We start from the raw sequence: 13,168 nt of genomic DNA, 5'->3' as shown, positions 1-13,168 counted from the left end.
CCATTTTTATATGAGCTATTTTGAACCTGAAGCACAGTGCCAAGAATGATCAATGCTCACAGATCACCATTTGGACAGCAAGTTACAAGAGTTTTCCCTGTATATCATTTACATACAGGAATTTCCACACTGTACTAGACCAGCAGCGTGTCTGCTCTGCTTAGTCTGTCTCCAACATTGATCAATGCCAGATGTTTTGCAGGAAGCCACATGCCACAATGCACTACGATACTCCCCAATAGGTGAAAAAGGCTTCCTGTCCCTCCAGATGAGGGACAGAGCACATTTATTACACAATGGAAGAATGTACAGCAGAGAGGCTAACTAGCTAGATGTATGTGGCCTGACTTGAAGTTAGTCCATCACTGGGGGCCTTGATTTCAGTGTGATTTGAATGAAATCAACAGAACCAGACTGAGCAAGCAGTTTAACTCCATAATCACATGCTTTAGGGTCTGGCAGGCACGAACAGCTCCACTGATTTACTGGTATTATGGCAGTTAGAGTAACTGAGTCTCACAAGTCTTTACCTCCTGCTTCCAGGTTAGACTCACCTTTTAACCTTATTATTGCTTTTTGTCAACTTGTAGCTATCTTGGTATCCTGTGCTCCTCATTGTTAGTTTACACTAGGAAACTGTTAATTTACACCTGCTGTCTCAACAGCAAGCAAAGATGGTTGGGGTAAGAGTAGAATCTTGGACCTCACTTTGAGCTTTGGCAAAACATGGTTTTTCCTCTTGGAATTTCCCATGTTCTAAAAAACAGGATTTCCTATCTGCCTTGGCATGGATGGATGGAAAAAACAATTCATTTAAAATAAACAGTTCCCAGGAGATGTTAAGCCAGGGAAGAAGCTGCTCAAATGCTAAGCACAAGGCCTGAAGGCCTAGTTCAAAGCTTGTGAAGACAATAGAAAAAAAATCCTAATGAATTGAATGGGATCAGCCCTATACTCAATAAACTTCAAAGTTCTCATGTGCTTATGCACAGACACCACACAGACACAGTCATCTATCGAAAACAGGACAAATGCCATCAGCCGTTGAAATAGGACTGAATTCCCACCATCAAACCTCACAGGGTTCATAATTCTGAAAACCTTTTCATGTCATAGCTATTATACCAACTTTATTGAACCTGGAGATTGCCCTGCCAGTGAATGAAATAGATCTCTAAATAGGAATTTCTGATAGCCTACAGTGCTTAGAGACTTGCTTGTCAGTGAAATGCAGCCACCCATGGGCAGCACGTACCTGCCATACACTGACTGCAGCAAGAGTTAAAAAGGGAAAGTAAAAAATGTGTCCTTCTAAAAAATACAGTCACAGCTGGAATTTGCCAGAATAACTCACACCTAATGAGCTGCTAGCATTTATTTTTCTTGTTATCTTCATGAGATGTGTCTTTTAGTTTCTAATATAGTCTTGATCCAGGATAATGTGGCTTTAATACAACGTTGGGGCTTTGTTTAATGGCTCATTTGGAGCAGAAGGTAATTGAACGAAACACTAGTCTATGCAATTATCCAAGACTGCTTTGGAGAACTCCCAGTACTGCCAGTCTGGTTCCTAAGAAGCAATTAGGGCCCCACAGGTAACAAAATCATGGATTATAAAATTTCTCCTTACCTTCAACCTTCCCATTGCCTTTATGCTTGCTGTTTCGAAGGGGAGGCACTTCCAGTGACACTATGCCCGAGTTCTCCAGGATGTTCACCTCCACTCGTAACCTGCCCACCAGCTGCTGGGGACGGATACTGACTGTATACTCATACTTCCCCAGTCGCCTCTGCAAGAGCTCTTCATAATGCAATAGGAAGTTGGCTTGCATCTTGCGAGGAATGAAGACAGAAGCTTTGAATGTCTCATAGCCATTCTCCCTAGAAGAAAAGAGGAGTATGACAAAAAAGTATAGCATAGAGCAGGACCCGAGAGGATTTGCAAGACCCATTGTCATGGTCTTCACTGGGATAGAGTTAATTTTCTTTGTAGAGTCTCATGTGATGGTGTGTTTTGGGTTTTTGATGAAAACAGTGGTGATGACACTCTGATGTTTTTAGTTATTGCAAAGCAGTACTTACACAGAGCCAAGGACTCTTCTGCTTCTCGTGCTGCCCTGCCAGCAACAAGGCTGGGGGTGCACCAAGTGCTGGGAGGGGACACAACCAGGACAGCTGGCCCAGGCTGACCAAAGCATCCCATACCGTATGATGTGATACCAGCAATAAAAGCCCGAATAAAGAAGGAGTGATGACTCTACCTCCCATACAGTGTACTACAGTGATAAGCTACCTAGCATTAGCATGATACCAGGCACTACTACTGTGAAAGGAAAATAAAAAAGTAACCTATGGAAAATGGAAACTTTTAATGCCATATAGGGGTAACATCAGAACTCACTAATGTGCAGTTCTGGTGATGCCCACAATTTAGTGAGTGTTGGAAAGCATTTGAGATTTTGAATTCTCTAGCATATTAGATATGTATTTTTAATGGTAGTCTTTAGGACAGTTCAGATGATCTCTCTGGGTCACTAACAATGGCCTAGCAATGACAGAGTTATTGTCTGCAGAAGAGGATACAACATGGCAGGAATACAGTGATTTATCTTGTCAATTCTTCCAGGTTCTGTCAGTCTCTGTCTGTAACCTGAGAGAGCATCCTTTGTTAAAGGCTTATGATAGATCTTTCCTACCATAAATTTGTCTAGTCACATATGAACAATTTTCAATGGCAAGAAACATGATTTATGTGAAAAATATCTTTGATTGTTTTGAACCTGACATCTAATCATTTTGTTTTTCTGTAGTTTTTCTACAAAAGATGGAAAACAAAGATACTTTAATCTCCTTCCACAGATCACTTGTGAGTTCAGATCTGTTAGACTTCTCCTTCCCTACAGTTCATCATTTTTTGGGTCTGAAAAGCCACAGTCTATTTAGATGTTCCTGATAAATGTGTTTAGGTTGGAATAATGCTTCTATCCAAGGTAAGTGGGAGTAGTGCAGGATTTTCCAGAGCAGCAAAATCCACTCGATGGTGTATCACTTTGAGAGGTATTTTGGGTAATTAGCACACTTGTCAAATTAGAGGGGAAAAATAACTGGTAGTGATGCTGAAGAAGTGCATTCAGGGGAACATATAGGATTTCAGATCATTACAGGGATGAGACTTTCTGCCAGTGCACGGCTAAAAAGACTACACTCAGTCAAGTATTGAGAACAGGGCAAGTAAATATGACAACAGAATGGTACTTGTGGTTTTACTTCTGACTTGAGCTTGACATCCTGGAGCAACTTGAAAGTGAAAATGTTATGTAACAGTGCTGGAAAAGGCCACACACAATTATATGTGACTTGGAGCATGGGAATGACACCAGGCAGTGAGGATAATGCTCTGTTTAGCTCCTTCATCTTCCTATAAATCCATGCATGGTTATGCCAGGGCAGCCAAAATAAAGACAGGAGGAGAGTATGTCACTTTCCAGAACACAGCTGAATGCACTACACTTACCTTGCATTCTGAGGGCCTGGAGGTTTCTTGGTCCTTGCTTTGTCATCAGTGCTGTTTTTCTTTTCTTTCCCCGTGACCTCCCCATAGTAAGTCTTGTTGCCAATGCTCCTAGAGAGATCAGAGATGGCAGCATGACTAATCTTCACCTACAGGCAGAGACAGCTCGCTGCAGAAGGGTTCATGGACCATGCACATGTGGACAGATGCTGGTGCAACTCTCCTTGAGTCCACTCAAGTCACTGAGCCAGAAACTGTCTGGGAAGTGCCTTGGTTGGTTATTCTGGTAGAGAACATTTTTACTCCAGGAGTTTACCTCTCTTAAATGACAGTTTAGTAGGTAACCTCCAAAGTATAACGTTGTTAAACAGAAAGCAAAACAATTGCCAAGACTCCCAGCCAGCACTGTTCTGTGTCTGGTCAGTGATATTCAGAATGACTTCTTTCAAATAGCTGCGTCGCTGACAAAAATGCATCTCCCTGGGAATGAGTTGCAAAACCATGGATTACAGAAAGGAAACAGTGCCTAACATACAGCCTGGCTGGGCAATGGCTAAAGACTGTTTTTCCTTCTATCAAACCAAATGGTAGTCTGTCTAATAAAGCTTGTCCCCTATCTGCTATAGTCAGGTCCAAAGTTGTGGCAGCATTATCTAACCACAGGAATCTGATTATGACTGAATAAAACAAATTTTTGAAACCAAGAGCTTAATTTATTGCTTAGTGAGTCATTTAAGTATGAGTTGGTTGCCTTCTGCTTGCCCTTATCATCCACAGAGTATGACTAGCACCTCCAGCAACAACTCAACCTGTATGCTAGTTGGATTTGACACTTGTCCTCCATTAACAGGGTGGAGAACCTGGAAAAATAAATAGCTTCTGAGGCACCACAGTCACTTAGGAGATGTAAATATGGTGTGACAGTATTACTGAAACTTTAATTGGAAAGGTTTCTGAAAGCTAGGAGAGATTTTCTGATCCAAATCTGAAAAAGAGAAGGAAGTTCTTAAAGGGCACTCATATGAGGAATAGAAGAATGTTCTTCAACAAGTAAATTGAGGTCTTCAATCTTAGTATCTGTCCTTCAAGGATTTGCTCTGTGCTGTGGGGCCATGACCAGTCTTGGATGGAGTATACCATGTGTGTGCTTCCTTTTTTTCCAACTGAAACTATTCAGTGCAAAAAGGCATTGATACAGTCCTACTGCAGATTATTCAGCTTTTAAAATCTCAGAGACCTGTCTGCAGGATGGAAGAACCATTGTTCATCTAGCTGCCAGCGCTACTTACGTACATGGTAAAGTTCGAGATGAAAGCTGCAGCTGGGATCTGCATCTCAAACACACCTTCTCTTGCCTCAGATCCGCTGTTCACCATCGTGCAGGACACCGTGGTGAAAGCATAGCGAGAAATGACTGTAGCTTTCACAGTGAATTCAGACATCCGAGGCCTGGTTTCCTGTAGATATCAAAAGGTTACCCATTAACAGAGACAGCTAGATAACTCCCCTCTTCAGTGTTTCACTGGGTTTAATATTTAATGTGCTCTAGCAAGGAATCCTCCTACATTGAATATTTGACTCCCTGTGAACACCAGGCAGCAGCAGGCAAGGTAGGGATTACCCTCAAAATATCAGGTGAGCTGCAAAAGGCAAACTAAAGACACAGCCGTGCCTTTGTTCATGCACATGGGCAAAAGCCACAATCATTCTCCAGTGCTCAGGAAGGGTCAGGACAGGATAAGTGCCCTGATTATGTGAGCATTTATGTTGTGAAACACATTGATAAAATCCATCTGTATAGAAGTTGCACCCTCCAACTCTGGACATTTGGGACAATGAGGATTAGTCCCTTATGGCCAGGAAGAGAAGTCCAAAATATCTCCCCATAGGGTCCATAACTGATGTCAGAGAAACTGACTGTGCACAAGAGCAGATGTAAAAACCTCTTGAAGGACTGAGATCACTGTGCATGGAGCAGCATCTTAAAACTCACACAGTCAGATCCCTAAGTTTTGTAAACAGAAAAACTGCTGTCAATGGAGCTGGTTGAGTCCTCCTCTGCTGAGAACTCATTCTGGAGGTCTTATCCAATGGATGGAAGAGACTTAATAAGAAACACTGACACTGTGACATGACTAACAAAATATTTTAGGCCTTTTAGGCCATGTTGGATTCCTTCCAGCAGAGAAGCAGAGGAGACTGCAATGAATGACACATGATGTAGCAATGGAAGCTGAAAGCCAATTTCTGCTTCTTGGGAATGTGTTTTTGTGCAGTTTCTGGGTTGCAGCATTTCTGTAACGTGATTTTTGACAGCAATGTCTCCATGGAACTGAACAGATTTCTTCCTGGAAAACTTCAGTATATTTAACTATAAGCAGTCTTTTAAAAATAAACTATTTGTTGCCTTAAACAGTCAAAGACTGTTCTTCAAAAGCAAAAGGGAGCTAAAGAGTAAAAGACATTGCAAATACTCACCAACTTTGCTAAACCAAATACATTGAGAATCTATTCCTACCGAGTATGATAAAAAGCTACAGCCACCAGAGACTTGTGAAGACAAGAACATGCTCTTCAACTGCATTACCAGCCTTTTTTTCCAAACACAAACAATTTTGCCAATTGGCTTAACAAAGGGAGCAATTGTTTGCATGAGAAAGTATGAAACAGAAACATTTCTGCAGTAGCTGATGGCATCAGAACAGCAGTAAGCAAGCATCCAACTAACGAAGCTGCTGGGCTAGTGAATTCCAGGCAAATGGAAGAATGAGGATCCATTAGAAACAAACACAAATCAACAGACTTAGAAATAAAGCCTCTACACTTTCAAGGCTTGAAAAGCCTCTCAAAAATGTGTCTCAAATGAACCTAATCATGACAGATACCTTTAACAGCTGGAGAACAAGTGACGTGCTCTGTGTCTATGTACACCCTGCTCAGCACAGGCTCAGCTCCCATGGAGCACAGTGGCTAAAATCAGCACTTTTTGAGCATGATTCACTTCACTAATTCCAGACAGCAAGATAGATCTACACAAGAATACATCTACTAACTGTAGATGTCCACCCTTAGGTCACAAGTCACTTCTACTCAATTCAGTGGTGACTGGGACTAGATTATGATGTTCTTAGGAATTTAGGACTTTCCCTCATACATGGGCTGGGATTTTCAGTTTCATTCTCCTGAAAGTGGAGAGAATGGGGAGTTTTGATCTGGAGCATTGTAGGCACATTTCCAGATATAATGAGCTAATTGCCTGTGGCCTAATAAGTGTTATAGAGGATTTAACTGCAGAAGTAAAAGAGAGAACCTGAAAATACAGCAAATTCTTTGGTTCCAAATGTCCTGCACCCACTGCTATTTTCAGCGTTTCCTCACAAACAGAGGATATGGATTTGCTCTTGTTCAGACAAGAACATACGAATGGTTGTATTGGGTCAGAACAAAAGTAATCCTAACCCCATAGTCTGTCACTGGCAGATATCAATAGAACATGCTCAGAGAAGAGTGTAAAATCAGACCAATCTTCACTGCTACCACCCAAGAACAGTCTCTCAGTTTTCACTAATTTGCAGCTGAACGAACTCCTACACTAAGCGTGGTATTTTTGTGTTTACTAAATCTCAGAGGATTGTTCTTCTATAACTTTATACATCTGTTTTATGAATCCATGTAAACTTTAGCACAAATAACACCCAGTAGTGAGGAATTCCACAGCTTAATGATATTTCATGAAGAACCACATCCCTTAAGAGTTTTCTTTTGCTGACTCTATTATCTGCTGATTTCAACTGATCTCTGACACATCTCCCTATCCCTCAGAATAAGATCCAGCTCTAATATCCTCAGGAATGGCAAAAACAAATGGAAAAAAAAAAAAAAAAAGACATACATCATATCTCCCTCCTCCTGATGGGTAGATGTTGCTGCTGGAGATAGCAAACACTACACAAGGGCATCACATACAACGGAGGATGAAAGAGCTGATTCATCCTCCCAGCCCTGGAAGGGATCTGCCATTCCTTGTATACAGAAAATATAAACGGTGGGGGCAGAAGCAGTTTCCAAACAGGTTGCTAGGTCGGGCTTGGCGGGCAGCCCAAGTTCCAGTCTGCAACTCTCGCGCATTCCCTGGAGCTCTTGCACAATCCTTCAGTGCTTGATGCTCTGACTTACAGCTGTGCAAATGCCTGTTTGTTTTCTCCACTTTTTATGAAGGCCTTCAGAAGATGAGAGACAGCACAAAGGAAAAAATAATAATAACAAACCATTTGTTTAATATTATTATTGCTGCGATTTATTATGCCTATTAAAAATAAAGCTAGGGAACGCCAAGCCAGCAGATTAGCACACTGGTATGGGAAACGTTGGCTGAAGGCTTTTTGAAGGTGTCCTGGTAATTATGATGAAGTGAGAGCTGAACATTTCCTGCCAAACAAATGATTTGACGTTTATTTACAGTGAATGTTTGGAAAGGCAGAAAAGAGCTGAAGATAAATGAAATTTGCTCCATGTTTTTACCTCTATCAGTTGTTTTCATCAAAATAAACTGACCGCATATCAGATTAGAAGTAATAAACTGGTAATGTGACTGCGAGTTACTCTCCTCTAGGCTGCTGATTCGTATCTGCCAAGGATCAAAGGGGCCAGAAGATAATAATGTGATGACTGCTCAGTGTGTGAAATGAGTTCCTCCAGTTCTCATTTGAGAAGCCTCTGTATCTCAAAGAAGCCAGAAAAATAGCTGGCCATGAACATCAGTTTCACTGGTTGCCTCTTTAGCTGAAGTTTTGATCTAAGCCATGCAAGTCTCAGTGCAACAATACAGCCAGATCTCACAAATTTTCTGTATATCTCATAACTGAAGACATACATCTTAAAGCTTAGGTTCCCCTACCAAAAAGAGGATGTTGGCTTCTCTGTTTTCTTCCTTTCTTAATAAACTTTGGCCTCTGCATTAACAGAGAACAACAGAGATCTTCAAATTTCAAAACTATCTCCCCCTTTCTCTTGAAATTCAATGAGATTTCAGCAGGCTCATGCTCATTGCATGGTTGAGGATGATAATATTAGAGGTTCTCTCCAAATTTGTGGTCAAGAATTTGAATTTTGGGAAGCTTCAGAAGAACACGAACATGTTGTATTGATCAAAACACGATCTTTTTCCCCTATATTCTCATCCTACCATTGTTCACCAACACAGTTTACTTCTGGGCACAGGGATGCACACACATACACACACACAGAGCAAGTGTAATTCTCATGAGGTAAAATAAAGACAGAGTGTGATACATACCAGCCTCTGCAAAAATCTGGTCTGTCTTGGGACACGACGTGCAACCTGCAGAAAGTAAAGGAAGTTAATGGAGCCTGTTCAACTTAGAGAAAGACTTGTCATTTGTTTAAATCCAGACATGGGCTTGTGTGACTGATCACCCATGGCCAGGTTCAAATGTTACTCTGGTTAAAACTAAAACCTAAATCTCTTCTATATTAACAGGCCCATTCATCAAAGCTCAGCAGTGGAATGCAGCTCTCGCAGGCAGGAAGGTTCTGTGTGCTTTGCAAGTGCTATTTGTTCAGAGACCTCTGCTCGAAGGCAGGGACATCAGCCCTTAGCCCTGTCTTTGGGTGTTGTGTCTTCAGCCTTGAGCATGTTCTGTTACAGCTTCCTAGGGAATTATTGCATTATGAGGTCTGCTAAATGGTCTGCAGGGATAAAAAGCTAGTTTTACTAGAAGAAATTCCCCAGTCCACATCCCCTAGTCTCTAGTAGGAAGGGAAGGACCTTCTGCCTTAGAATCTCAACAGGTTTGTCAAATTAATCAGAAGAGATCAAACTACCTGCAGTAGTTAAATTGCTTGTCAAATGTCATTCTCAGCCCACCTAAACCATCAGGTAAAAGCCAAAGCCCATTTCCCAGTCCAAACTTGGGGGTTTTATTATGAAAAAAAGTGGTTTTTACCTGTGACAACACAATCGCCCTCATTTTGTCAACATTCACAACAACAGGTCCCAGCTTAGCAACACGTCCAAATGCAATCCCTCCTCAAAACAGAGAGTACAAGTCTCTTGTCAATGAGGAACAACAAAGGAAGCCAAGTGACTTTTTTAAATGTCAGTGAAACTCCAGAGAGCAGAGGAATGCAATGATAATTTTTTACCTGATTTGCCCTTGTTGGTTTGCATTCAAAAAAATAGCATTCCTTGCCAAAGACATGATTTTATGCCTGTTTATGCAGCAAAGCTCAGAAAAGCCCAGGAGAGAAATTAAAGTCTCCTCTGTCAGAATCCTTATATTTTTTCTTTATTATTTTAGCCAACTTATTTTAAAATTAGAACCTAAGAAAAGCAGCTCCCTTAGGATATTCTCAATGGAGAGGAGAGGGAGAGGGAGAGGGAGAGGGAGAGGGAGAGGGAGAGGGAGAGGGAGAGGGAGAGGGAGAGGGAGAGGGAGAGGGAGAGGGAGAGGGAGAGGGAGAGGGAGAGGGAGAGGGAGAGGGAGAGGGAGAGGGAGAGGGAGAGGGAGAGGGAGAGGGAGAGGGAGAGGGAGAGGAATCCTCTGCAGTTTAAATTGCCAAAGAAACTTTCTGTCTGGGTATATTATATCAGACAAGTAAAGCACCTCAGCAGCCTGCTGTGAGAGGCTGCAGAGTCTCCAGCACTGCAGGGTCTTCAGAACAAGCCAGAAAAATGCCCATGAAGATAATCCTGCTTGGAGCTGTGGCAGGGATAAGATCAGTGCTCCTCAGAACTTTTTTACTAAAGGATTACATTTTGGAACAAATCCACCTGTCATCCTGTATGGTTTTTAACCACAATGGTTTTCAATGACTAATCGATGAAACTGGTAATTTGGCTATTGGCTATTGGTTTTGTCTTCCCCCATCACACACCAAAACTGCCTCTAGTGCAATGGTAATAACCAGCAACCTTGTCACCTACCTCAGCAGAGTGGTCAACCACTGAATAAGCCACATAATCCACTGTCAATGGAAATACCAAAAACCTGAGTGTGCTGACATTTGTGCAGGAAGGTCCTCCTGGGATATTACAGTTAAACACAGCCTTACAGGCTCTCCAGAATTAGTTGGATGTTTGTTATATGGATGTAATTTGTTGATCTAGGGGAAGCACCTGCCTCTGCTTAACGTGGCTTGTGTGTTTAGTGATGACAGAATGGTGTCCTCTTCTGGATCCAGCTGTCCCAGGGGACTAGGGAACCACCTCTATTTATACATCACTGTTTTTCTGTTGGAAGTTACTGCTGCCACTGATCTGCCATCAACATAGCTCCTGTGAAATCACGCTCCTTTAACTCAAGCAAAGTCAGCCAGATTATTTCAACACTGTGAGCCGGTTTCTTGAGCTTCTCAATTGATTTTCCCCATGAGCATATGAACAAATGCTCCCAGATACCACTCCACTGGCAGAACAGTGGTGGAAATATTGTCTACCACTTGAACAGCTGGGTGTGCAAGACCAGCTGTTGGTTTGTGGCTGAATTCCCCAAGAAGGGATATGTGTTTGCAGTAATTAGGATCAGCAATAAAGTTACTGAGGTCCTTGCAGTGGAGAGCAAGGGGCACTTTTGGAAAGAGATTCTTCCCATGCTAGCATGGGTGGGATGAGCAACTGAATAAGACAAGTGTAGATAACATATGAAGAGTCTCAGTCTTCCTATTTATTGCAAGACAGAAGGTACCAGATACAGGCATCTGGTGATGTTTTATACACTCTAGGATATCCTACAGGCATCCAGCACGGCACAGTTCTTCCACAGATCCTGCATCATATCTGCCAGCCCCACACGGGTGTCTCAGGTACTACAGAGCCTCTTGGATCTGATCAAATTTAGAGAACTGCGTAATGCCCTAAGTGACATACCGCAGGTCACCCATGATATCCACTACCTGAAAGATGTGATTACAGATCTGAAGCTCAATCTTTTACGCCACAGCCTCCCTCTGAAGTCTCATTTAACCCCCCAAACTACCATCCGAACTTTCTTCCTAACTTGCAAAAAGTTCATTGCCTTTTCAGCCCCACTTCCCCATAAAACCTAAGCAACTTGATGACACAGTATAACAGTCCTCACTTGCAGAAAACTTTTTTTTTCTCCTCTCGTTAAGAAGCATTTTCACAAGCTGCAATTCATGGAGGTTCGTTTAATCCAGCATGAGTTAAATATCAAGTATGGTAAGACTGCTACTGTAGGACAGGGCAGAAAAGCCTTCCTCCAAGCCTGAAATACTCCAAATTACTCAGACTGGCACAAGGCCAGGATACAGCATTAACTCCCTTGTCCCTGCAGACCACTTAACTTAACACAGATATAGTGATGCCGGCTTTGAAACCCTTCAGGGGCGGTAACACCGCGTCCCTTGGCAGCACAGGGGCTGGTGCTGTCCTGGCTCAGCACCTCAAAACGCCTGAGCTCTCAGCCACAGGGACAGTAGTGTGGCAAGCTGCACAGACGACTGAAATAAATTTGGTTTTAGCAGACTGCTGTGAGCATTAATACCAAACCCCAAAGACAGTGACCACAAATGAGTGACAAATTCAGCGCGTTTTTCTTGCTGTCAGTTCTCTCTCACCGCAGGGGCTGTCCAGGGATTTTCTTCACCTGACAGCCCTCCACACACACACTGAAAGCTCTCAGACTGGCTGCTTTCAATTAACCCATGACAATTAACAAGGCACAAGGCACCAGACGCTCCCAAATAATGACCGCCTTAAAACCTACTTGCTCCACGACGCTGTAGTCTGCCATCAGCTTCTCCTCCAGGTACCTTGCCAGCAGCTCCGAGTCCGGCTGCCCCGCGGCAATGGAGAAGCCCCAAAAGAGCCATAACCAAAGGATCATGACGAGGGGCAGCACCAGGCTGGGGCTGCCCCACAGGTGAGAGGAAAGCCTGAGGCTGCTGCTGTGTGCCTTGCTGCAGGACTGGGCTGCAAGGAGGCTGACAGGAGGCGAGCTGACCCACCCTCTTCTCCTCCTTCCCAGCTTGGGACCGGCCCCTTTTCCACTCAGGGCAGCTGCTGGGTTTCCCTGTCTGTCAGCAGAGTTTCAGTGAATTCCCCTCAGTTTGGGGTACCAAGTATCACCATGCCCCTCTCACTGCCACCCTCAGCCCCCATGTCGCCCCATAGGTGCACACAGGCAGAGGGAATCAGAGCTGGAGGTCCCTGTGGCACTGCCACCTGTCCTTTTGGTGCCAGCAGCACCCCAGCCCTATGGTGGCCCTCCATGGGGTGAATGAAGGCTAAAGAGACATTTCCTTCAGCAGCAGTGCCCAAGCACAGGGGCAGGGCCCAAGATAGCTGCTGGCACATGGTGCCTGCCTAAGGTGCTGGTGTCCAGCTCAAGTGGGAGCTGGAAAGTCTGTGGGGAAGTCTCCCTGTGGGGTCAGACATCATGTTGGGCAGCCTTGAATTTATAAGCCTGGGCTTATGCCACTGTTTGTATAAAAGAGCACCCCCCTGCCGCCCATTTGAGGAGCGTGATCCAAGCATGTACTGTAAGGTTTACCCAGGAGGGGTACAACCGTATGATTTCACCCCCTCTAAAGGGATTTTTAGGCTCTCTCCACCCCACCAGCCTGCTGAAGGGAACAGACAGTGGGGTGCTGAGGGAGGTATGGGCGAAGCACATG

The 13,168-nt window shown here is 43.5% G+C and overlaps 1 protein-coding gene across 1 annotated transcript in view; it reads right to left on the bottom strand.

The window, feature by feature from the left end:
• The window catches only part of ITIH5 (inter-alpha-trypsin inhibitor heavy chain 5), a 46,235-nt gene extending 33,749 nt beyond the window's left edge, over positions 1 to 12,486 (bottom strand). Inside the window, exons 1-5 of the mRNA XM_084506295.1 lie at positions 12,259 to 12,486; positions 8,808 to 8,852; positions 4,805 to 4,968; positions 3,515 to 3,622; positions 1,631 to 1,881 (exon numbers count right to left, since the gene is read on the bottom strand). Of these exons, the coding sequence (XP_084362421.1) occupies positions 1,631 to 1,881; positions 3,515 to 3,622; positions 4,805 to 4,968; positions 8,808 to 8,852; positions 12,259 to 12,378 (688 nt within the window). The 5' untranslated portion in view covers positions 12,379 to 12,486. The remainder of the gene's footprint in view (positions 1 to 1,630; positions 1,882 to 3,514; positions 3,623 to 4,804; positions 4,969 to 8,807; positions 8,853 to 12,258) is intronic.
• Between the last annotated feature and the right edge of the window lie 682 nt (positions 12,487 to 13,168).

Source organism: Aythya ferina, assembly GCF_964211825.1.
Source record: "Aythya ferina genome assembly, chromosome: 1".
In the NCBI taxonomy this organism is placed as follows: Eukaryota; Metazoa; Chordata; class Aves; order Anseriformes; family Anatidae; genus Aythya; species Aythya ferina.
Note: the sequence above shows the minus strand (reverse complement) of the source record. Positions and strands in the feature narration are given on the sequence as shown.